The sequence below is a fragment of the Canis lupus genome, chromosome 2, assembly GCF_048164855.1.
Source record: "Canis lupus baileyi chromosome 2, mCanLup2.hap1, whole genome shotgun sequence".
Taxonomy (NCBI): Eukaryota; Metazoa; Chordata; class Mammalia; order Carnivora; family Canidae; genus Canis; species Canis lupus.
The window spans coordinates 48,624,091-48,650,515 of record NC_132839.1 but is presented as its reverse complement, the minus strand read 5'-3'; the positions used below and the strand labels follow the sequence as shown (position 1 = coordinate 48,650,515).

General features: G+C 37.7%; 1 protein-coding gene across 7 annotated transcripts in view; it reads left to right on the top strand.

Annotated features, from left to right (window-relative positions):
• Positions 1–26,425, top strand: part of CHD2 (chromodomain helicase DNA binding protein 2) — a 119,723-nt gene that overhangs the window by 43,403 nt on the left and 49,895 nt on the right. For all 7 annotated transcript variants that reach the window (XM_072798577.1, XM_072798586.1, XM_072798599.1 and 4 more), the window contains 10 exons: positions 566–666; positions 1,633–1,677; positions 2,042–2,220; positions 4,163–4,287; positions 6,842–7,058; positions 8,934–9,023; positions 9,848–10,038; positions 20,123–20,311; positions 25,484–25,646; positions 25,957–26,109. In XM_072798577.1, coding sequence (XP_072654678.1) covers positions 566–666; positions 1,633–1,677; positions 2,042–2,220; positions 4,163–4,287; positions 6,842–7,058; positions 8,934–9,023; positions 9,848–10,038; positions 20,123–20,311; positions 25,484–25,646; positions 25,957–26,109 — 1,453 coding nt within the window. The remainder of the gene's footprint in view (positions 1–565; positions 667–1,632; positions 1,678–2,041; positions 2,221–4,162; positions 4,288–6,841; positions 7,059–8,933; positions 9,024–9,847; positions 10,039–20,122; positions 20,312–25,483; positions 25,647–25,956; positions 26,110–26,425) is intronic.

Below are 26,425 nucleotides of genomic sequence, written 5' to 3'. Positions count from 1 at the left end.
TCTGCCTCTCTCTCTATCATAAAAAAAAAAAAAAAAAAAAAAAAAAAAAAAGATTGTTTTATTGTCCTATTCTTTTTTTTTTTTTAAAGATTTTATTTATTCATGAGTGACACAGAGAGAGGAGTGAGAGGGAGAGAGAGAGAGAGAAAGAGAGAGAGAGAGGCAGAGACACAGAGGGAGAAGCAGGCTCCATGCAGGGAGCCTGATGTGGGACTCGAGCCTGGGTCTTCAGGATCACACCCTGGACTGCAGGCGGCGCTAAACTGCTGCGCCACTGGGGCTGCACTTATTGTCCTATTCTGTTTAGATATATGAATTTATCATACAAAGTAGTTATTTTTAGGTTTCTCTATAAAGAAAGAGCAATGGTGTGTCCTATGAGTCTTAAGAGTTTTTGAAAGTGTATTTTTTTGTAAAATATCTTGCCTTACTAGTAGTAAAGGATTTCCAAAGGGACAGATGGAAGTAAAGACTCCATTTCCTTTTCTCTTTTTGCCTTGACTTTGATAGATATATATAGATTTTCCAAATCTAACTGGTATGCATTTTTTTTTCTTCTGTGTAGGTTAGGAAAAGTCTCTCCTGAAGATGTGGAATATTTTAACTGCCAACAAGAGCTGGCCTCAGAGTTGAACAAACAGTATCAGATAGTCGAAAGAGTAATTGGTGAGCACATGGAAACTTACTTGAGCAGTGTTTGATCTCCATGAATAATGGCTTTTGGTTTTGGGTAATGTAAATGACAAAATGCATTTTGCGGGCTTACTCTTTGAGACTAGATATTTTGAAGGAGAAGTTAACAAGATTTGCTGGTAAATTATGATTTGGGGGATGAGGGATGGATGTTAGGGTGATACCAAGATTTTTGACCCAAGCAAATAGGAGAACAAATATTTACTGAAATGGAAAGATTAAGAGAAGAGCTGATTTTTGGAGTGGAAATCAAGAGCTTGGTTTGATATTTGTAAGTCTGCTTTACTTCTTAGTTGTCTAAGTGGGAATATAGTGAAGGCTGTAGCATATGTGAGCCTGGAGTTTCAATCTCTTAGTCTGTGCTGGGGATTTAAATTTGGGAATTTATCCGTGTATAAATAGTATGTAAAGCCTAAGATTTACTGAGAATATCAGAAATAGTATACATAGTGAGAATAGGAAGTCTGAGAACATTACAGGTTTTGGAAGACAGGGGGAAGCCCCAGGAGACAATAGCCAGTGAGATTGGAGTGGGGTTGGGGGAGTATATCCTGGAAGCCAAGTGATTCATGGGTTTGGGAAGGAGGAACTGCTGCTAGCCAAATGCCAGGAGGGCTAAGAGTTGATCCTTGAATTTGGCCCCAGGTGTGGTGCTGGTGAAGTGGAACTGTGGAATGGTAGGGATGATGCAGGCCTGACTGGGAGGGCTTTAAGAGAGAATGAGGGGGTACAGTGAGTAGAAATAAGTCTCCTGGGGAGTTTTGAGGTAAAGGGGAACAGAGGAATGGGGTAATTGTGACACAGAGCTGTGGGAGGACTGTGTTTTTTTTTTTTTTTTTTTTAATGCAATATTGTATATTTGTGTTCTTACTCGTAGGATCTAAAATGTCACTCTTTGTTATAGTGATAATTTTTTTATCTTATTTTCCATTTCTTTAGCTGTGAAGACAAGCAAATCTACACTGGGTCAGACAGATTTTCCAGGTGAGCAAGAGGTCTGGTTAATAAATGTTATTGAGCATTTAAGAGCAGTTCATGTTTTGCAGAATATTTACAGTTTTGCCAGGTGGCTTTTCAATGGTTATATGTAAAACAGAATGTCACTCCCCCTCCTTTAATGACAGTTGGGGGCAGCCCTGGTGGCTCAGCGGTTTGGCGCCGCCTTCAGCTCAGGGTGTGATCCTGAAGTCCCAGGATCGAGTCCCACATCACGCTCCCTGCGTGGAGCCTGCTTCTCCCTCTTCCTGTGTCTCTGCCTCTCTCTGTGTGTCTCTAATGAATAAATAAACAAATCTTTAAAAAAAAATAATGACAGTTGGTAATTTACCAATTTTTGTATATGAAATAGCTCACAGTCGGAAGCCGGCGCCTTCAAATGAACCTGAGTATCTATGCAAATGGATGGGACTGCCATATTCAGAGTGCAGCTGGGAAGATGAAGCCTTGATTGGCAAGAAGTTCCAGAGCTGCATTGACAGCTTCCATAGTCGGAACAACTCAAAAACCATCCCAACAAGAGAATGCAAGGTGTGGTGATTGCTGGCTTTTGATTTTCCAGGGGAAAGAGGTGTTAATAGAAAGGGTTGGTCACATAGATATTATATTGGGAAGAGAAAATAGTACAAACCTAAATGATAGTTTCCATTTTGAAGTGAAAGAAGTTGAATTAACCTCAACATCACAGTAAAATATTAAAACAGGGAGAGCATGAGTTGTATAATGGCTTTGCTGACTTCTTTATTCTTAAAATCCACACATCCAGGTATGTCTAATTGGAAATCATGTGCAGGATATTTGAAAAAGATTAAGCACTTTAAATAGAAGGGACAGGAATGAGGAGAGGCTTTAAATTCTCAGAGCCTAAATAGATATGGTCCTTTATTTAGATTTATTTATTTAGATTGATCGTACGTATGCTTTCCCTTCATTGGAATCCATTCCACATATTAAGAAATGTGCCTCCATAGTAAAAGTCTATTAAGACATGGGCTCTGTCTCTGAGAAGTTGGCATCCAGTTCATGGCACCGAACCTCCATCTGTGAACTGCTGTGTGTAAATAAGGGGGCAGTGAGTGTAATAAATAATTGGTGTCAGAGAAGTAGAGAGGCAGAGTCACTGAGCTCCAGTAGTCCTTGAGGAGGTTTTAAAGAGCTAAAGAGGAGGTTGTGGTACTTGAACTTTCCTGGTCCTTGAGGAATGGTGAGTGCTGGACAGACAGACAAAAGGGGGCCCAGGTTATTACCCTCCCATGAAGGATGCAGGAGAAGGATACACTTTGGGTGGGAAGGGAGGAAGGTGATGTTGACGAGTGCATTTAAGTCCCGAGTGTGTATGTCTTGAGTAACTTGAAAAGTAATTTGGGCTTTATCCTGTGGGCATTGATGTGAGAAGAGCAGCTGCATAAAAAACGAGTTAGAAAGCTCCATCTCACAGGAGTGTGCAGGAAACTCTGGAGGAGGCTCTTAGAAAAGCCAGAAGGTCCAGCCAAGAAGATGCCGTAGAAGTCCTCCCATTATGGAGGAATAGTGTAAGGATAAGGGAAGTGCCATGGGATGAAAGGATCAGATGGGAGAAGCATTATGGGGGAGACTTGGCAGAAGTGGATACAGTGTTCAGTGGCCTGAGCACGAGGAGTCAGATTCCATTTGCTGCCTGGTGTCACAGAGGAGAGCTGTGATGATGAGTAATCACCTTATCAAACTGCTAGGATGACACTCCATGTAATAGCATGCAGATTCCACAGAGCCCTACTCTTCAGGGAAATACTCCCTGAAGAAAGACTTCATGGCCAAAGAATTTTGGGAAGCATTCCTAAATGAAATTTTCCTGTAAATTCACAATATGCACAAGCATTTTAGACATGGGAAAGGCACAAGTAATGAAATCTGTGTAACTTTTATTACATTGTTTCCCACATGGATTTAGCCACAGAATCCATATTTTGTACAAACCATAGAGACGTGGCCTTACTAGAGACTACATGGTTCTTCATGTCCTTTTCATTAGAAAAACCAAACTTGCACACTGGGGGTTCCAACTAGGTGGAGGCTGCTTTTCAGGATTTGCAAATGCTATTATGGTACAGTTCTGCTGGGTTTAGCATATAGAGACTTTACCAGAGGTGGTGTTTTGTACGGTTTAGAAGGAGATAATGTGAAAGTGATAGTATAGCGTTCCTTGTTGTATGATAGAGATGATATAAAATGAGTGCTGTGTAATTATTTTCATGGACTGATTTCAGGACCAGGAGCATGTGAACCAAAAACTATTTGGGATGCATCTGGCTTTGGGAATACAGACCACAATGGAAGGAGGTGGGGTAGGCTGGGTTGGGTGGTTGGTGATGCAGATATGAAATTTAAACTTTTGTGCTATGGTTCAGAGCACATAAATCACAGCTAGCATTTTATATAGGAATAGCAAGAAAGTCTTCTTCAGACCTGGACTTTGTTAATTTTTGTTTTTCAGGCCTTGAAGCAGAGACCACGATTTGTGGCTTTAAAGAAACAGCCGACATATTTAGGAGGGGAGAATCTGGAGCTCCGTGATTATCAGCTAGAAGGTCTCAACTGGCTTGCTCATTCCTGGTGCAAGTAGGTAGAAAAAGACGTTTGACATTTTCTTTACAGTTTCTGACTTCTTTATTGTTAAGTACAAATAATTACTTCTTTCTTTCTTTGTGTATTACAGAAACAAAAAGTATGTGATTGAGGGAAAGCTTTTCTAGGAGTTTATATAAGTATGTAATACCATTTTAATCTGAAATAAATAGTACTTGGTTAATTAGTTAGTTAACAAATTGGCTAATTTGTCATAGCCAGAGACCTACATCATAACATGTTATTCATGGGTATAGATAGCAAGATAGTTTGCCCAGATCTTTGGTGTAGAAGGAGAATGAAGAAAATGTCTGTTTTCCACTCATTTTCCTTCTAGGCCAGGGAAACCTTTGACTTAATGTCCTATGGCCATGCTGAAGAATAGTGTGAAATTTGCCTTCCTGATATTGCTGTACATGCTGTCCCTTTTAGGGAAAAGTCTCTGGTTGAATCTATAAAATTAATCTTTCTTCTTTTAACAAAACCAACTTAATCTTAAAAAAAAAAAAGCTGTGATGATAGTGTTAGAAGTTTAAAGGTACTTTGAGATAGTACTCATGAATTTCATTCATCAGTTCAGTTGCAATTCGTAGTCTCTGATTACTGTGTCTGAGGGGTCCCAGAGGTGTTTTCATTTCATTTCCCTGCCCTCACAGGGTATATACAATGTGAATGCCTGCCTACAAACTCATTCACCTACATGCAGCTCTTAATTTCTTCAGTGTTTTATAGTAAAGCAGAAATTCTTGTTTGAGAGTTAAACTGCAGCCTGAAAATAAAAACGTGTGAGCAGCTTTTCTCGATGCCAGAAAAGTGGTTTCTAGTTAGGGATAAATATACAGTGTCTGCTTCCCAATCCAACCACCTCTGTGTCCTGTAAAACCTAATGCATGCAGTATCTGACAGGAACATGAGAGCTCTTGAGATTCTGTTTGCATGACTAAGAATGTGTATCTCCTAGAACTATTCTAAATTGTTTGAAAACGGGTTTGGTTTCAGAGAATAGTGAGACCTTCTCTTCCTTTAGGATAGTTATAAGGCTAGGTGGAACCTCAAGCTATGTCTCCTGACCCTCTTATGAAGGCTCCTAGGAACGAAGATGTCATGTACCTGATTCATAGTTCCACTTGTTTCTGTGGAGTCCTTGGCTAGCTTTCTCTACTTCCATCTGAACAATTCAGAGTCGGCTGAACAGGCCCAAGAAGTCGTTGGGCCCTGGTCATAGGAACTTTATGCTAAATAGTATGCTGTATTAGCTTAGTTTTAGAAAAATGGGCAGATCATTTCAAATCTCTTATAATATGTATATATAAACAGTGGTAGCTTGCTAGAGAGAGGAAATGTTGGAGGATATGAGGTTAGTTGCTCCCCGCCAGAAAGGTGAGAGAAAGAGGAGGGAGATTACTCAAAGGGACATACTATGTCTGAATAGTGCATATAAAATTAGGTCAACCTGATTATAGAAAGGTATGGCTCCTCCTTTTCCCTTCCCCCAGTATATTTTTGACTTTGTTCTTTCCCTCTAAAATTAGCCATTCTGTGGAACATACAATGTATTTTTAAAAATTTAATCTCTTCTTGGTAAATAGAATGTCTTGTTTTTCTAATCAGTTCTCTTTAACTTGCATATTACTTTCAGTTCTTTCTGGTTCATTGATTAAGCACTTGTTAGTATTTGTAAACCTTCATAGCCTGATTTTCAACAATCTCTTAATGTTTGTAGCCTTTTGCCATATATCTATTCCTAATTCCATGCCAAATGGGTTGTTTTCTGTTTCCTGAACATACTTCCTACTCTGGCCATTGCTTGAGTGTTTTTCTTCTATCTGGAAAATCCTCTCCTGTTAGTATCCAGTTGAAATCTAGACTGTCTCCTAGAGCAGAGTTTCTCAAAATGCAGTCCAAGGAATACATCTGCATCAGAATATCCAGAAGTATCTGTAAAAGTACAGATCCCTGAGCCCTTTCCCAGATATTTTCTTTGGTAGGTGTAAGTGGATTCAGAAATCTGATCTGTAGCCTACCTTTCCTGTAGACTGTTCTGTATCTAAAACAAGCTCCATGCCCTGCAGCACATGTGCCTAGGGAGTGGCGTATGTAGCATTAAACAGTCCAGTGGCATGTAGTGGAATGGGTGGATGATTTGGGCAGAGACACAGGACTGTCAGGCTGTAGGGTTCACCAGCAGTGGTGAATAGCCAGTTTGTCTCTGCTTTCTGTAATGCTGAAACCCAAGGTCCTGTTCCTGGACACCCCAATATAATAAAAACCTGCCTGCTCTGTTATAAGGAAAGAAAGACCAAAATGCAAGGTAAAGAATATAGTCTGAATAAGGTCTCATAGTAATCCAAATTTGATTATACTCTGATCACTTGTTACTTTTCCTGTTGTATAGCTTCTGCTTTCTTCTTACGCAGGAGAGGAAATAAATTTGAGGCTTGGACGGAATCGGTGCCTTGATTGGTGAATTGTGAGGCATTGGCTTCTTTGCTGTGTGTGTGTGTGAACTAATGATTTTGTTTTGTTTTGTTTTTTTCTCTTTTTGCAGAAGTAACAGTGTAATCCTTGCTGATGAAATGGGCCTAGGAAAGACCATCCAGACCATATCATTCCTCTCCTACCTGTTCCACCAACACCAGCTGTATGGCCCCTTTCTTATAGTCGTCCCTTTATCCACCCTCACCTCATGGCAGAGGGAGTTTGAAATCTGGGCACCAGAGATTAACGTAGTGGTTTACATAGGTGACCTGATGAGCAGAAATACGGTGTGTAAACAAAAAGAATTGGGATAGAATCTGTGTTATAAATGTATTTTGGAAATTGACCTAAAATCGTTATAGTCTTCAGTAACATTATGATTCTGACACTGTGCTATGTCCCCAATGTTGGGAGATTTATGTATCACAAAAGTGCAACTCAGATGTTCTTTAACATGCTGACTGCTTTAAAGGAGAGCTACGGCAGTACATAAATGGGAATCTCTTTTAGTTGGATTGCTGTAGTTTTTTCTTCTGTCTTTTGTATTTCTAAGAACACTTTATTTATAAATAAATAATATAATGTATTTGTGGAAGGTTGATATTTTTGCTGTTTGAGCAGAGACCTACTACTAAAACCAAGTTCTTATAGTTGATTTCCCAGCCTTTTAAAATAGTGAGGTTGTAGAACTTGAAAGAATAAAGAGAAAGGAGAATGAGCCATGCTAGGGCTATAAAAATGAGAATTATTTGTCTATTTTCAACCTTAACATGAGCATCAGGAACTTAGAACATGGAGGCTTGAGTTGATCTCTGTTTAGCAAATCATTTCTTCATAATGACTGACTTATTCAAAAGCACCTGTTAATATGCGAGGGCCTGTGCTGCGTGCTTTGTGTATATTAGCTGTAACCCTCGTGATTTTCCTCCAAGTAGATGGTGCTTTCTAACCAATTGATGAAGAAAAAGGACTCCGAGAGTTTAACACTTGTCCCCGCCATCTAGGATGTGGCAGAGCTGAGGTCTGGACAGAGAAGTGTCTGGTCCCAGACCTTTGCTCTTTTGTTCTGTGTGAAGTTAGAGTAAACTGTTTCTAGTAGACTGCTTATCACAAGAGCAAACAATCAGGAATCCTCAGACCTTTAAAAGAGATGTTATATATTATGCTTGTTGAAATTTATTTTTTATTAAATATTTTCATTCAAATTGTCTAACCTAAACCTTGGCAGATTTCACTGCTCTAATTTTGAGTTTCTAAAAAAATTGCAGTTCTTAGCTCTGCTAATCCATCTGTTAGCCTTTACAAAAGGAAAAAAAACCTCAGATTATGCAAAATGGCTTCAAGCACTGCATTCATAGGTGAAGACAAAGTGAACTCTGAAAATTTGTAGAGTCAGGGTAGTTTCCTATGTGGACTCCAATCCTCCTTTTCTTTGTTCTTTCTGCCCACTTGGTAGTGATCACCTGCACACACTCCTTATCCTGTTCTCCAGTCCATACAAACTACGGGAGCTTTTTCTTGGGCCATCGTGCTTGCTGGAGCTCATTACACTGCAGTATGAATGTGTTAGTTTTGTGTTCCTTTACATTGACCTTATTTTCACTCATTAAATTGCATTTTTTTTATTTTTTTTATTTTTATTTTTTTATTAAATTGCATTTTCATCCTATACCCCTCTTTCCCTTTTTCTTGGAGGCCACATCTTTCTGCTCTAGATTAATGACATTTCTGACTGAGCCAGAGGTTGGCATTTGTTCTACTTGTTAATAAAAGTATTGCCTTACCAAAGAGCAAAGAATAATAAACTATCCTTAAGAAAATTAACATTCAGGTAGATCACTAGATAAGTTCAAGTCACCAGGGTTTAGTTGTAGTTGCAGTGCGGTTTTTTGGTCAAACATGTTGGGGCAGGGGTAGGGGTTGATGACAGTTTATTTGAATTCTCACAGTAAAGTTTTTGCTGCTCAGTGAGTGATCTTTTTATTCTCTACTGCTTAATATTTTGGTTGCCTAGGTCAATTTAGAATGTATAAAATATTCATTAAATTCTAGTCAGGTTTATTTTTTATTTGGCATGTTTCTGATGCATCTGTCACAAGACTGCTGGTGATCTAGAAAGGTAAAAGTAGAAATTGTATCTTAATTACTGGTTTCTCTTCTAGATACGGGAATATGAATGGATTCATTCTCAGACTAAAAGGCTGAAGTTCAATGCACTTATAACAACATACGAGATCCTCTTAAAAGATAAGGTGTGTAATTTTGTAGTGTGACTTGTGTAAATGGTGGGGCCTGTGCTTCCCGCTTGCCATGTTACTTTTATTTATTTAAAAAAGCAAACCGTGAACAAGCAATCTGCAAAGAATATTAAGGTTGTAAATAAAAATCAGAACCTTACAGTTGAAGGGGACTTTAGATCACATCTAACAGGATGAAATGGTATTGAGGCCAGTAACTTACCTGAGCGTCATCCTGGGCATTTCCCATCATATCCTTGTCAAGCAATTTTTCCACAATAGATGATGTGAATGGTCTCTGTGAGGAGGACAGAAAAATGAAGGTTTTTACACCATCTCCTTTCTACAGTTACTAAGAAATGTATGTGGCAGGTGGTTCCATTGGTGACAATAAGTGTAAATGAGTTCAATTTGGTGGCTCTTAGTGTTTCTGTGCTTCAGGGTTGGGGTGGAGAATAGGCAGAGAAGAATCTTATTTAAGGAGAGACTGCAAAATCATGGTTTGTTTTTTTTTTTTTTTTTTTTTTTGTATTGTTTTTGCCCAGCATACCAATTTTTGTGTTCTTCCTGTGGGGCATGCAGCAACACTTGGCATAAAAGACTCCCTTTTCCCCCTCAATAACTCAAAAGTGATGGTGGTGATATGCTCTTCTGAGTAGACACCAATCTGGCCAAAAACAGAATAAACAGAGCAGTCCTAATATAATTTAAGTCCGTGAAGAATAAATGTTTCTATGTATACCTTTGTGATGGTATTTGTACAGAGATAATTAACAGTTGAAAGTACTTTTGGGTTCCCTTCTGACCTGGTGGCTCGTTCTGTTTTGTTTTTACTTTAGACTGTGCTGGGCAGTATTAACTGGGCCTTTCTGGGAGTGGATGAAGCCCATCGGTTGAAGAATGATGACTCTTTATTGTATAAAACTCTGATTGATTTCAAGTCCCACCATAGGCTCCTGATTACGGGGACCCCTCTTCAGAATTCCCTCAAAGAGCTCTGGTCCTTGCTGCACTTTATTATGCCGGAGAAGTAAGCTCCTTCCTGTGTATTTCGAAAGATGCAGAATGTCTGAAATGCCAATGCTTCTTAACTTTTTAAAAATAGACCTTAGGGAAAACAGATGGCATGATTTGGGGACAGCAAAACATTAAACTGGTGCAGGAACAAAATTAGTAAAATGTTCCATAATAAATGGTAGGCACAGAATTGAGCATGTCAAGGAGGAAAGCCTGTTACCTAGCAGATGTTTAAATCAATCACTTAATGCTTTGGGGAAATAATTGGTAAATAGGTAACCTCAGACCTTCTCCCTATTCTTATAAGGTAATCAGTAATTGAAATGAAGTATATAAGATACACAGTCTGATAGCATTAATATCTTAAACCCAAAGCTTTGATAACAGAAGCCATCAGCATTGGGTGTTATTCAGATCTTTAACTTATTAAGGAATCATGGAATGTCTTTTATTGAGAAGATTTTTATGGGAGAGATGATATGCACGTTTCTTAAAACTTACCCAATGGTATTCAGTGATCCTTGGAATGAATTCTAAATTTGTTACCTTAACTTGGAAGACCCTGCCCCATGTGGTCCTTCATAGTACTCTGACCCATCCCATCCCACTTTGTTCACCACTCCTTCTGCTTCAGCCAGTCTGTCCTCTCTCTGTACCTGTAGCGTGCCACGGCCCTGCCACTCTCTGTCTGCAATGTTCTCCCTCCTCCTCATCTTCACATGGCTGTCTTGTCTTAATATTTTTGCCTCAGCCTGTATGACCACCTCCTTTTAGATGTCTCCTCAGACCATCTAACTGAAGCTGCTTGTGGGACAGGCATGTCACCCTACCCTGTTTATTTTCTTCACAGCACCTCCCTTTCCTCATTTCTTCCTCGTTCACCTCACGTCATTTAATTTACATATCAGGGGACAGCTCTGGTGGCTCAGCGGTTTAGCGCCGCCTTCAGCCCAGGGCGTGATCCTGGAGTCCCAGGATCCAGTCCCACGTCAGGCTTCCTGCATGGAGCCTGCTTCTCCCTCTGCCTGTGTCTCTGCCTCTCTTTCTCTCTCTGTATCTCTCATGAATAAATAAACAAAATCTTAAAAAAAATTTTTTTACGTATCAGAAGCAGCAGGGATCTTGTTTACGTAATTCATTGATGGTCTATGTGGCCTGGAGTAGTTTCTGGTATGCAGTAAACGGTCAAGGGTTGTCCAATTGACAGGGAAATGCTCCACAATTTTTTAATTTTAACTCAGAAAAGACTTGAGTGCGTACTATGTGCCATAAACTGAGCAAGGCATTTTGGATAGTGTAATTAAAACCATAAAGGAGGCCCCTTCCCCCATGTGTTGTTAGCGTTTTGTAAACACTGTTGAGATACAGTTTACATACCATAAGATACATGACTGTGAGTATACAATTCAGTATTTCTTAGTAAATTTCTGGAGTTGTGCACCCATCATTATCTAGTTTTAGAATACTTTCTTCACCCAGAATAGTTCCCTCTTGTCTGTAGTTAATTTCTGCTTCTACCTCTAGCCTTAGGCAATCACTAATTGACTTTCATCTCTAGAGATTTAACTTTTCTAGAAATTTCATATAAATGGAGTCCTAATACGTAGTCTTTTGTTTTTGGCTTGTTTCATTTAGCATAATATTTTTGAGATTTACCTGTGTCACAGAATTTATCAGGAGTTAGTCTCTTAAAATTGAGTACTATTCCATCATATGTTTGTCCAGTCACCAGTTGATGGACATTTTGGTTGCTTTAGTTTGGGCCTGTTGTGTCTGTGTGTGGACATATGTTTTTATTTATCTTCATTAGAACTTACTGAAATTGCCGGTTGTTTGGAAAGTATGTGTTTAACTTAAGCTACCAGGGTAGGCTGTTTTCCTGTTGCCATTCCCACCATAAATGTCTGAATTTTTAGTTTCTCCGTATTATCACCAAAACTTGGTGTATTCTCAGTCTTTTGGATTTTGGTGATTCTGGTAGGAGTGTAGTGATACCTCATTGTGGCTTAGAATTGCATTTTTACAATGACTAATAATGTTGAACATTTTTTCATGTATTCATTAGCCATTTGTGTATCTTTGGTGAAATGTCTGTGTAATTAAATTATGTTGTTTCATGAGTCGAAGAGGTCCTTCCTTCCTTGTATTCCAGATTCAGTACTTTATGATTTGCAAGTATTTTGTTCCAGTCTGGCTTGTCTGTTTTCTTAAGGTTGTCTTTTAAAGAGCAAAAAGTCTGTTAATTTGATAAAGTATAATCTTACCAATTTTTTAAATGGATTCTGCTTAATGTCCTATAAAATAAGATATATTTGCTCAACCTACAGTCACAAAGACTTTATTCTTTATTTTCTTATAGGAATTTTAATTCTTATGTTTAGGTCTCTGTTCTGTTTTAGCATTATTTTTTGTTGATAGGGTAAAGTATGAGGACTTAAGGTCATTTTTTTGCAGTGGGATTTTGGAAGTTGTCCTAGTGCCATTTGTTGAAAATAACCTTTCTTTATTGAATTGCCTTGATATTGTTGAAAATCAGTTGAGGTCATGAATGTAAGGTTCTATTTGTGGTTTATCAGTTTTGATCTACTGATATGTATTTCTGCCCTTAATGCTGATGCCTCACTGTCTTGATTACTGTGGCTGTATACTGTTTTTTTAAATGGTGAAATATAAATTCAATTTTGTTCCTCTTTACCAAAATTATTTTGGCTATTCTAGATCCTTTGTATTCCCAAAGGCATTTTAGGATCAGCTTGTTAATTTCTGAAAGGAAAAAAGTTCTGCTAGAATTTGGTAGGCATTGTGTTGAATATAGATACTGATTTAGAGAGAATTATCATCTTAACAGTATTGAGCCTTCTAAGCTATCATCACAGAAAGTTTCCTGTTTATTTAGATCTTTTGTAATTTTTCTCAATAGTGTCTAATAGTTTTCAGTGTATAAGTCTTATATACTTCTTTTGTTAAATTTATTCCTACTTATTTTGATTTTAAGTGGAATTGTTTTTTTAATCTAATGTTCAGATTGTAATAGAGTAACTGAGTTTTGTCTTTTTTAAAAAATATTTTATTTATTCCTGAGAGACAGAGAGAGGCAGAGACATAGGCAGAGGGAGAAGCAGGCTCCATGAAGGGAGCCCAATGTGGGATTCAATCCTGGGACTCTGGGATTGCGCTCCTGAGCCAAGGCAGACGCTCAACTGCTGAGCCACCCAGGCATCCCAAGTACCTGAGTGTTTATTAGCTATCTTAGATCCTATGAACTTGCAAAATTCAACTGTATTTGAAAGAAGTTATGCTTCTTTTACAATGTGGATGGATGCTTCTTATTTCCTGGCCTGTGGTATTTATTCTCTGTAACATCCATGTTGAATACAGTTGGGAACAGGATGTTAGCTGTAGAATTTTTGTAAATACCTTTTTGGGCTGAGGACATTTTCTTCCAAGGTTTTGAGAGTTTTTATAATGAAAAAGTGTTGGATTTAGTCACATGCTATTTTTTTTTCCTGGGTCTATTAAAATGACTATGGTTTTTGTTCTTTCTTCTGCCTATATGGTATATTATATTAGTTACTTTATAGATTTTAAGACAACCTTTCATTCCTGTGATATATCTGACTTAGTCATGGTGTTGTATCCTTTTAATGTGTTTCTAGATTCATTTTGCTACTGTTTTGTTAAAGACTGTTTAACAGTCTGTGTGTGTGTTTAATACTTTATTGACCACTTAATCAAAGACAAGCATCTGTGTTTTTTGATGGATATTAGTCTCTAGTTCTATGCCTGTCTGTGTGATGTCTGCCTGGCTTTGGTATCAGGATAATAGAATGAATTGGAAAATGTTCATTCTTCCTTTATTTTCTGAAAGAATTCATTAGGATTCGTATTACTTCTTAAAATATTTGATAGGATTCACCAGTGTAGCCTTGTGGGCCCTATCTTTTCTTTGTGGGAAAACTGACTAATTCAGTTTCTAGTTACAGATCTATTCAGGTTTTCTGTTTCTTCATTTAGTTTTGTTAATCTGTGTCTCTCTAAGAATTTGTCCATTTTGTCTAAGTTGTCTGATTTATTGGCATAATGTCATAGTGTTTCTTCATGATCCTTTTACTTTTGAAGGATATATTGTGATCTCAGTAAGTTTTGGTTGTGGTAATTTGTGTCTTGCCTTTTTTTCTTGGTCATTTCAGGTAAGGGTTTAACAGTCTGAAGAAGGATATTTCAAAGAAACCAACTTTTGACTTTTTTTTTGTTTTGTTTTCTATTTCACAAATTTCTGTTCTCATCCTTATTATTGTCTTTTATTTAATGTTCTCATTTTCTTTTTTCTTTAGGTGGAAACTTAGATTATTGATGTAAGGCTTTTTTTCTTTTTTCCTAATATAGGTGTTTAATGGTGTAGGTTACCTTCTCTGTGCTGCGTTAGCAGCATTCTGCGAATGTTGATACATGTGTTTTTGGCTTTCATTCAGTTTTCATCTATTTTCTCTTGTGATTACTTCTTTGGTGCATGGGTTTGTTTTAAGTGTGTTGGTTAATTAGAAATATTTAGATACTTCCCAAATGATTCATAATTTAATTTTGTCTTATTGAACATGTTTTAAATGAATTTACTGTTACTTGTTATATTGTCTGGTATGTTTGCATTTTGGAGAATGTTCTTTGTGCACTTGAAAAGAAGAATATTTTGCTTTCCTAGGGTAGAATTTGTTATATTAACTTCGTTAATAAATAGTTTTACTCAAGTCTTACATGCCTTTTTTTAAAATTTATTTTTTACATGCCTTTGCTGACTTCATGTCTAGTTCTCTCTAATATTGACAGTTAAACGTTTAGATATATAATTATAGTTGTTGAGTGATCTACTTTCGGTTCTGTGAGATTTTCTTTCATGTATTTTGAGGGGTTTGTGTGTTAGGTTTGTGCACATTTGGAATTGTTCTATGTTCTTGATGTATTAATCTTTTTTCAGGAAATGTCTCTTTATCTCTAGTAATATTTCTTGTTCCTTAGATCTATTTTGTGTGATATGACAGCTCTTTAGTTCTCTTTTGGTAACTGTTTGCATGATATACTGTTTTCCATCACTTTACTTTCAACTACTTTTAATGAGTCTAAAATATGTCTCTTATAGACAGAATATAGTTGGATCTTCCTTTTTAAATATAGTTTGATAATCTCTGTCTTTTGATTAAAGGGTTTAGTTCATTCACATTTAATGTAATTATTGCAATGATTGAATTTATGTCTGGTATTTTGCCCCCCCCCCCATATGTCTTGTATCTTTTTTGTTTCTGCTTCTCCTTTACTGTCTTTTTTGTTTCAACGATTATTTTTAGTGTGTCATTTTAATTATGCTGGTAATTGATTTTTTTTTAAAGTATTTTCTTACTGGTTGCTGGGGCTTTTTTAGTGTGCATCTCATCACAGTCTTCAGATTAATGCTGACCTACTTCTGGTAAAATAGAGCTTTTCTCCAGTATGGCTTCATGAAGTGTAAACTCAAGAATACAGTGATAAATTTATTGCTTTATTCAGGCTTGTCTTTTAAGGAAATTAAGAAAAGAGAAAAATGTACTTACATAGTCTTTCATATTGCACATTTATTTTATTATTTCCAGTGATCTTTATTTCTTCTTGTGGATTCAGCTTGCCGTTAGGTATTATTTCTTTTTAACCTAAACGACTTCTTTAGTATTTCTTGTAAGGCAGACCAACTAGCAACAAATTCTGTGTTTTCATTTGTTTGTGACTGTCCTTCTTTCACTTTTATTTTTCAAGGATAGTTTAAGACTCTTCAGAAGATGGGTAGAAAAACTTGACCACTCTGACTGTGCTGGCCTCACTACAGCTGTTAGTAGAATAGGCTTAAACTATTTCCTGTGTTTGCAGGCATCCTGTTGATGGGGGTGTGCTTCTGGGAGTGGGGGGCCCCCTGGACACCCCTCCTTCCTCTGCCTTCTCTCAGAGCAGCGTTTCTCATTTCTCATCCTCAGCACTATTAACATTTTGAGCTGGATAATTCTTTTTTGTCAGGGGCTGTCCTTTGTATTAGAAGGTGTTTAGCAGCATCCCTGGCCACTACTTCACATGCCAGTAGCTGCCCCCTTTCTCAGTTTCAGTAACCAAAAATGTCTCCAGGCCTTCCCAGTGTCCCACAGGAAGGCAGATTCATCACCAGTCAAGAAACACCGTTCTATAGGAGATTCCTTTTCCTGTGATGTTTCACCCATCCCCGTCTCATTGCTGCTGTCTTGTCTGTCCTGTTGTTGCTCACCTGGGTCTTCTGTCCTTTCTTCAGAGCTCTGTGAGTGGATACTGGCCTAAGGATGGAGGCAGTTGCCTTCTTTTTTTCTAATCTGATTTTTAGTTTCAGAGGTAGAATTTAGTGATTCATTAGTTGCATACAACACTCAGTGCTCATTACTTCAAGTGCTCTCCTTAATTTAATGCTCATCATCCAATTACCCCATCCTCCCCACCTGCCAGGCCCTCTTCTTTTTTTTAAACATTCTGCTGTACATTCTGTAATGAGTAACCTATTCATCATGTATTAGTAGAAGGCTGTGTTTTTATAAAGTGTGCTTTTCAAAGGTACAAGTGTTGTAAAACAGATAATGTATAAAAGTTCAGAACTAGTCAAGATTTTCAATTATTTGTTACATTTTTTTTAAGAGTTTATTTATTCACGAGAGACAGAGAGAGAGAGAGAAGCACAGATACAGGCAGAAGGAGAAAGCAGGCTCCATGCAGGGAGCCCGACATGGGACTCGATCCGGGGTTGCCAGGATCATACCCTAGGCTGAAGGTAGTGCTAAACTGCTAAGCCACCTGGGCTACCTGGTTTTCAATTATTTGTTATTAATCTTTGTTTTCTGAAATGAAGAATTTTCATGTGTATTTAAATTTTTCATATTAGATCTTTTTGGTACACCGGAAGTACCATATATATGGAAGTACCAGTGGTTTATAGCACTGCCTGCAGCCTGGGGTGTGATCTGGAGACCTGGGATCGGGTTCCGCGTTGGGCTTCCTGCATGGAGCCTGCTTCTTCCTCTGCCTGTGTCTCTGCCTCTCTCTCTCTCTCTCAATAAATAAATAAATCTTTAAAAAAAAAAAAAATGCAAGTGTGTGTGTGTGTGTGTGTGTGTAAGAGAGCTTTTTCTCTTGAAAACTTTGTTTTTAAAATACTGTCATTTTCAAACATTTTTTAAAAGATTGTTTTCCACAAATGTGCATATGACTCCATTAGTTGAGTTAAGATTTAACCTTTGTTTCTGCTTGAGCTTTGCTGGGCGGGTGACCAAATCCGGTGCAATATTTTCCCAATCCTTACCAGTAGTTTCTTAGGTTCCAGATGGTTTTGTGGGACCACTTAGTCCTTTCAAAGAAATGATCCATTGAAGAAGTTTTAGTGGATAGAAAGGAATTAAGTTTGGTCAGATAACTTTTGAACCTTCACCTCCTTGATTATAACAGGCCATCATTTTTTAAATTCAGAAGTTAGTTCTCATTTTAGCCAACTGAAATGCTATTTCCTTTCCTGCATGGTGGCTTTGACCAGACTACCACCATTTTTATAAATCTGACCACTACCCTTATTGTAAATATATGCCAATCAATTAGTTTGTATGTACTATTTGGCAAAGCACAGGGCTTGGTAATAAAGGTAGAAAAAGATAAGGCAAGCCCGAAAAATTGAGTTTCTAATCACTTGCAAAGTGTACTGCATACCCATTCCACAAAATAACTTGATAGAGCATATTTTAGAGATGTGACCGTTTCATGTAAGAAATGGTTTTTGTTTTGCTTTGCTTTGCTTTTGTTTCTGCTGTCTAGGCCAGTCTGATTTTTTTTTTTTTTTGTACCTTTCCCTTCACATATTTATCACATGAATTCTAACATGCAATTTTCACTGCTCTGATTTAATTTTCTTCTTTGTTATTCCTCAGTAGAGTGAACTTCTATTTTCTAAAACCCCAAAGTCTAGAAAATTGAAGTAACCAAAATTGCCCCTACTTTCGTGAGAGACCTATGTACGCAAGTTAACAACAAGGATATATCTAAAATAATCTATAGGTCATGGCATGATGCCATTATTAAGTTCACTGCTGTAGCTCTATATCTTTTATGTATGTAGTATTTTAAGTTGACAGTTCTATTGCAGGGAACAGTAAACTTTTTCATAAGGGACCTGATAAGAAAGATTTCCAGCTTGTAGGCATTATGGTCTCAGTTACAGCTACTCATCTCTGCTGTTTAGAGAGAAAGCAGCCATAGACCATTCATAAACCATTCAGCATGTATATAAAGAAATAGTGTGTCATATTAACTTTAAGTTTAGTAAGAATACACTAGGCAGGTGAAAGTATTTGTTGCCTGAAACAGTAGGGGAAGTAAATCTTGTAAATAAGGTTTGTATTTAAGTTTTTAGACTAATATAATAGTAATTCATGATAATGAGTGTTAAGTAAATTGAAACATTTTCTTGAAACTGTCTCCCAGCTTTTCAGAGAATAGCTTGATATAGTGATAGTCCCTGTTTTCCAGTCATTTCATACATTTTGTGGGTGACCTGCCAACCCTAGCATTGAGATAGTTCAGTTGGCATTGTTCCTTTTAATCCTCTTACTATTTTTAATTCCTCACTTAGTTTTGTTCCTGGAGTATTTGCATAGCAGTGTGACAAAATACAACTTACATTAACTTTATCAGGCTGTAAGCTTTGACGTTTTTAGATTCCTACCCTAAAAGTTTTTGTCCACTTCCTTAAGGGTGGCTATTTTCCGTGTTACCAGGCGTTACTGAGGCTGGTGTAGACCTACCTCCTAGTACCTGATATAATGCAAGGCCATTTATCCGTTCAGAAATGGCAGCAGACTCTGTTGATGCCATTGTAGTCTCTGGCGGCACTGGCATCTGTGCTCTGACTTTCCATCTCCTCAGAGGGCAGATGCTTATTGAGTCCTCCAGAGCTCTAGATAATGTTGAGCTATTCTGTCTTCTGGGGTGTGATTGACCTCAGCAGAGGAGGGCCACCTGGTGTCAGAAGGCAGACTGGGAAGCAGTGACTGATTGAGCGTTCAGTTCTAGCCTTCTTCCATTTCTTCCATGGCCTGCTCTCCCCTGTGGAGCATCCATCCTTATGCACATAGGACCCAGCTGGTTCTTCCAAGTGCCTCCCTGGCTTTCTAGTGGCAGAACAATGCACATTTTTTTTTCAATCCTCATGAAAGAAGTTTCTTTCCTTTCTTTCTTTCTTTCTTTCTTTCTTTCTTTCTTTCTTTCTTTCTTTCTTTCTCTTTCTTTCTGTTTTGTTTTGTTTTTGAAAGAAATCTGTTCACAGTGTCCTATTCTGGACTTCTGCCATAGGTCTTTTAGTAAATCAGAGATGATTGAATTAAGATTTAAACAAGAGAAACCTTTGTCTATTGAGTTGAGGCAGAATTACTATGGTGACAGGTTTTAAAATTTATTAGTAAAACTTCTGTCCCTAAGTTCTAATGCTATTAAAGTGGCATCACTCATATTGCTATTCTTGTTTGGGGGCCATGGTCTTGTTTACTGTTATTATAATTCATTAATTTTTTTCATCTATGAACTGTGAAGATTATTGATGAAAATTATGTAATAAACTTTCACCTTTGAGTAGTGACAGCTGTAATATTGCCACTAATTCTCTTACCTCTGAATTTGTTTTCCCAAGAAATTGCAGCTTTACAGATAGCTTACAAATTTTTCTGCAGAATGTTACATGACAATAACTTGTCTATACTTACATATACATTGCATGTTCCACTGCAATATCTTGTGACTTCTAGACCCAGTCTGAGAATTGGAAACTTAATGTTACCCAATACAGACAGATGGAATTGATTCAGGTGGTCCCTTTCCTTTGTGTTTTCCCTTCTCTTGTGTTCACGAGTTAGTGACTGGTAAAATTTATATTTCCTTATAGGAAAGAGTCTTTTAAAAAAAAATTTTTTTTTACGGATTTTTTTCCCATTTAGTTAATTAAAATTATAGTTTGAAAAAAAAATTATTTTTTCCCCTTCCTGGTTGCTTCTGTAACAATTGCTGTCTTGTTTTATTTCCAGGTTTGAATTCTGGGAAGATTTTGAAGAGGACCATGGGAAAGGGAGGGAGAATGGCTACCAGAGTCTCCATAAGGTGCTGGAGCCCTTCCTCCTCCGGAGAGTCAAAAAGGATGTGGAGAAATCCCTTCCTGCCAAAGTGGAACAGATCCTCAGGGTGGAGATGTCGGCTCTGCAGAAGCAGTATTACAAGTAAGCTGTGGGCTGGGTCACCCTGCAGTAGGATTAATACCCATTCAAAGGGGCCATGAGGGGGGATCCCTGGGTGACTCAGCGGTTTAGCACCTGCCTTGAGCCCAGGGCCTGATCCTGGAGACCCGGGATTGAGTCCCGCGTCAGGCTCCTGGCATGGAGCCTGCTTCTCTTTCTGCCCCTCTCTCTCTCTCTCTCTATCTCTCTCTATGTCTATCATAAATAAATAAATAAATCTTAAAACAAAAAGAAAGGGGCCATGAGATAGACAGTTGACAAGCTGCTTTTTTTCAGTGATGCCTAACAGATGTGAATAGCAATATATTCATGGTTAGAAAGAAGTTTTGTTTTTGCTTTTTTATTTGGATGAGAATTTGCACGCAGCACTTTCCATTCTGTAGGATGGTCTGAAGTATATGGTAAATCTTAGTGCTAATCCCCTCCAACAGGCAGGCATATTTCACTCACTAATCCATTTCTTCTCCACTATTCTTTCAGTCATTTACCAAGATTCTGCAATGTGTCAGGCATTCTGCTAGATACTGAGAGTATGAAGATGAGTGGAATGTGTTTCTGCCAGAAGTATTGCTTAAGAGGAAAGACAGAATAGAGACAAGGATTTAAAACAGTGTTGTTTAATAACCGAGGCATATGCAGGGCTCTGTGAAAGTTCAGAAGGAAAAGTTCTCCATTATGTGCTGGAAGGGGAAGATGCTCTCCTTTCTGGCACTCCCAAGTGGCCCAGGCAGGTTGTGGACTTGGTTTAGGTTATGATGGGCAAAATATTGGGTTTAGGACAGGGAGTGGTAAATAATGTGCTTTAGTTTTGATGATTTAAAGTTGAATCTGGAATGATTGGAAATAATTACATGTTGTGAACATTACAGTCTTTTACTGTTAAAATGTGGTAGCCTTTCTAATATTCCCTGTTTGTTCTAAATGCAACTGAATAAAAACAAGATTGTAATTTTCAAAAATTACTGTCTGACCCTTTTGCCTAACACTATATTGACTTTTAAAAATCTTTTTCTTAGGGGAAATCTAAGATATGTACAAAAATGGAATAAGAAGTAGTTACATACCCATAGTCCAGCTTCAGTTATTGACTCATGGCCAGTCTCAGTTCACCTTGTCTTCTTTTGCATCCTCATGTCCACCCTTAGATCATTTAAAGCCTGTTTCAGGTACTTATCAATCAAATATTTCTGTATATCTCTAAAAGATGAACACTGTTTTATGAGTTAACAGTGGTAACAACAAAACTGAGATAATAGGTACAGAGAACAGAAAAATGGTTGCCAGAGGCTGAGGTGAGGGTGGGGGTGAGAGAAATGAGTGAAGGGGGTCAAAAGGTATAGACTTCCAGTTATAAATGAGTCATGAGGATGTAACATGCAGCACGGAGGCTATGATGATAATACTGTTGCATATTTGAAAGTTGTTGAGAGAGTAGATCTTTTTTTTTTTTTTTAAGATTTTATTTATTTATTCATGAGAGACACCGAGAGAGAGGGGGCAGAGACATAGGCAGAGGGAGAAGTGGGCTTCATGCAAGGAGCCTGATGGACCCCAGGATCACGCCCTGAGCCAAAGGCGTATGCTCAACTGCTGAGCCATGCAGGTGTCCCCCGAGTCTGTGTTCTGTGGATATTTTTTACAGCCTGGACTTAGCTGATTCCAGCTTCATGGCATTATTTAACATTTTTCTCTGAACCCTTCATATTTACAGATAAATGTAGAGGCTTGATTAGACTCAGATTCAATATGAGTATTTCATAGAATGCAAAGGTACATTCTTTCACAATAGATTATTGTCTTTTTTTGATATTAGCAAGTAATAGTATGCATTGCCTAGATCATTAATTCATTAGGGATTACAAACGGGTGATATTTAAATTTTATTACTCTCTGTTTATTAGCTGGAATACTACAAAAAGAAACTTTACCGTATCAGGTGAGGAACAGTTCATTTAGGAAAGACAGAATAAATGCATGATTCTTCTTGATTTTTGGCATTTAAAAATCTATTATTATTATTATTATTTTTTAAATTTTTATTTATTTATGATAGGCACACAGTGAGAGAGAGAGAGAGGCAGAGACAAAGCAGGCTCCATGCACCGGGAGCCCGACGTGGGACTCGATTCCGGGTCTCCAGGATCGCGCCCTGGGCCAAAGGCAGGCGCTAAACTGCTGCACCACCCAGGGATCCCAAAAATCTATTATTTTATAATTATTTTTTTTTTTAAAGATTTTATTCTTAAGTAATTTTTGCACTCAGCGTGGTGCTTGAACCTACAGCCCCAAGATCAAGAGTTGCATGCTTTACCAACTAAGCCAGCCAGGTGCCTCTGTGGTTTTTAATTTTTAATTTTTTTCTAAAGATTGGATTTATTTATTTGAGAGAGAGAAATAGCAAGAGGGAACACAAGCAGGGAGGAGAGGGAGAAGCAGCCTTCATGCTTAGCAGGGAGGCTGATGTGGGGTCTGATCCCAGACTCTAGGATCATGATGTGAGTGAAGGCAGATGCTTAACTGAATGAGCCACTCAGGTGCCCCACCTCACTTGTTTTTTAAATTGAGATGTATTTGACATATAATGTGAAAATGTAATGTGTACAACATGTTGCTCATATATGATACTTTCATATGTAAGAAGATGATTGCCATTGTAGTGATAATTAAGCACCTCTATCACATCACATTACATAATGACCCTTTCTTTTTAATGGTTGGAATCTTTAAGTTCTAGTGTCTGAGCAAGGTTGATGATGATAATACAATATTGTCTGTATTCACTATACTGTGCATTAGATCTCTAGGGATTATTTACAGATTGTAGGTTCATACCCTTAATATCTGTCCCATTCCCCCATTTCCAGGTAACCACTATTTTACATTCTTTTTTTCTGAGTTTGGCTTTTTCAGATTCCACATATACGTGACATCATATAGTACTTGTCTTTCTCATTCTGACTTATCTCACTTAGCATAATATGCTCAAGTCCATTCATGTTGGAGTTTTGACATCTTTAAAAGAAACAATAGGTTATATCTACCCTTCTTCAAAGGTTTCGACCAGTAAGATTTGTTTTGGTATGATTATGAATTCATTGATAAGCATATTCGTGTTTCATTCTGTGATTGTTATTCTTTTTATATTCTGCGACCGTTATTCTTGATAGCTCCTTTTTTAACCTGGAGGAGCTCATTCAAGTCCGTTTTGAGCCCTTTTGACATAATCCTACTTGAAGCTCAGAGCTTTTTGCTTTCTGGAACAAATTGTTCACGTTCATCTTGTAGTACATTTGTGCCCCATAGCAGGAGTCAGCCATATATCCAACAAGCTCTGTACTGTTTTATTGGAAAGTGAAATTTGGAGGCCTCAGGCTGGGTACTGGAGCTGTGACTTGCAGCCACACTGGATATCACTGCCAGTCTTTTTCAGTGGACAGAATTTGGAAATTGTTTTTATTTTTATTTGTTTTAGGAAATCTGCTTTTAAAGATAATACATCTTTTTTTTTTTTTTTTTTTTTTTTTTTTTTTTTTTTTTCAGTGAAACAGTGAAACATAGATATTTTATTTGACCTTAATGGTCTTATCCCCATACCAAAAATTCCACATCTCAACTCCACCAACTTAATTAACATTGCACATATGGTCTTAGTAATGAATAATAGTGCCAGGATTACCATCAGCAGTGTGAATAATGAAAACAGGTTAAGGGTAAAATGATATTTTTGGTTTGTTTTAAAGGTATATTCCACTAGAAATGGATAAGAATCTTAAAGTACTTTGAGATAGTTTTCCTTTTTTTTTTTTTTTTTTTCAATATTTTATTTATTTGAGAGAGAGAGAACAAGTGAGGGAGGAGTAGAGGGAGAAATAGACTCCCTGCTCAGAGGAGTCTGAAGCCTGGTGTGGGACTCAATCCCAGGAGTCTGGGATCATGACCTGAGCTGAAGGCATACACTTAACCAACTGAGCCACCCAGGTGCCCTCGAGATAGTTTTTCTTTTCTTTACTTGTGGTTACGTTACCAGCTAGATACAATGGTTTATTTATTTCATTTTAGTTTTATTTTTTTAAAAGTTGGCTTTGCTTAATTTTGCTTCCTAATATTTTGCAATATTTGTAGAGTTCCAAAGGCAAAGCTACAAAGCCTGCTATTCTTTCCTTGTCATCTCATTCTAGTCCATCTTTCCCTTAGGTAATAATAATTATCAATTTAAATGCTTACTTTTCCTTTATTTTTTAGTTTTTAAAATACAAGCAAATACATTTTAACTTTTTTGCTGTTTCCTCCTCCTATATAGACAACATACTATACATGTTTTTCTTTACCTTACATTTTATACTTAATGATGTGGGCTGAAGAACACTCTCATTGTTTATAAAGATATTCTTGTTTCCTTTTTACATATGTATAGTATTTCATTGTGGATCTGTATCATAGTTTATTCAACTAGCCTCCTGGTGGTGGACATTTAGTGTTTCAAATACTTTACTCTTAGAAATAGCACTTAAAATCCTTGAACATTCTACTTTGAGAGAGTCCTAAAATTGGAATTGCTAACAGTGTAAAGAAATTCCATTGTTCAGGAAAAAAAGCACTTCTAATATTTTAGAGTGGTTAAAACTTACGTGTGGATATATGTGAATACACATACATTTCTCCTTCCCTTTTGGAGATAAAACATAGTTACTGTGAGCATTTTATAGTGTAAAATGTCCTTTTATAGCAGTTTGTAAACGGGTACATAGCTTCCATCTGATGGTAATCTTAATGTAATTAATCCCTTATTAGCTTACTTCCATTTGTATGTTGTGATAAAGAATGCTTCAGTGACTGTCCTTGTTTGACACGTTTGTGCGTGTGTGTGTGTGTATTTATTTCACTCTTGTTAGTTTCCTGTGTTCAGATTACAGTGCCCAGTAGAGCAGTGTTTTCCCAGAGGCTAACATTCTGAATCAGACCAAAGATGTGAGTGGTCCTAGGTAGGTGGTGGGAGATGCAAAATACCATATCCCTCTGTGCCTTTTTAACGGTCTTAGGTATTTTCTGCTTTGGTTTTTCTGTTTCCAGTAACACAGCTCTCTCTCACAATCTTCTGATGCCTCTGATTCTCTGTTTCTTCAAATTGAATGACATCATTATTTTGATTTATAGGTGGATCCTGACCAGAAACTATAAGGCTCTTGCCAAAGGGACAAGAGGCAGCACATCTGGTTTCCTGAATATTGTGATGGAGTTGAAAAAGTGCTGTAACCACTGCTACCTGATCAAGCCCCCCGAGGAGAATGAGCGAGAGAACGGGCAGGAGGTTCTTCTGGTGTGTGGCCTCTGTATTTGTAATTAAATTCTCAAACACTGTGGTTTCTATAGATGCTCTTTTCTTTCCTCCTTTGATGACTCTTCAAGGAGTGTCAAAAGAAGCTTTGAAAAGATGTGAGGAAAGTTCACTAGGAAAAATATGGAAAGAATGATGCCAGGTAAAGAGCATTTTGGGTATTGTCAGCCAGATGGCAGGGGGCTTCACCAAGCTGAAAGATGATTGTCAAAGTAGGAACTCTTAGCAGTTTTAAGGGCAGATTGAAGTATGGGTTTGAGTGTAATGATCAGAATGTCTTTTCAATCTGCAGTCCCTGATCAGGAGCAGTGGGAAGCTGATTCTCTTAGATAAACTGTTGACAAGGCTTCGAGAAAGGGGCAACAGAGTCCTAATCTTCTCCCAGATGGTCAGAATGTTGGACATCCTGGCTGAGTACCTGACGATCAAGCACTACCCTTTCCAGGTAAGGATGCTCAGTGATTGGAATCCCTCTTGGCTCCCTCCCTGCAGTTGTATTCTTTGCTTACAGAATCATCCTAATGTTAGGAAACAAGTTTTTCAGCTAGAAACAAATTGAGATGAAGGTTCCACGAGGGTCTTTGTGTTTACTTCCATACCTTTCAGTAGCCTATAATAAAAGTGGTCATGTGAGGTCCTTCAGGTTTTCAGGGGGTGGTACGGAGGTGGGTGATAGAGGAAAAGCAAACAAGAGTAAAGGCTGTGAGATGGTATCTTCCAGCTCCAAAATCTTGGTTAACACTATAGAGGAAGGAGGTGCG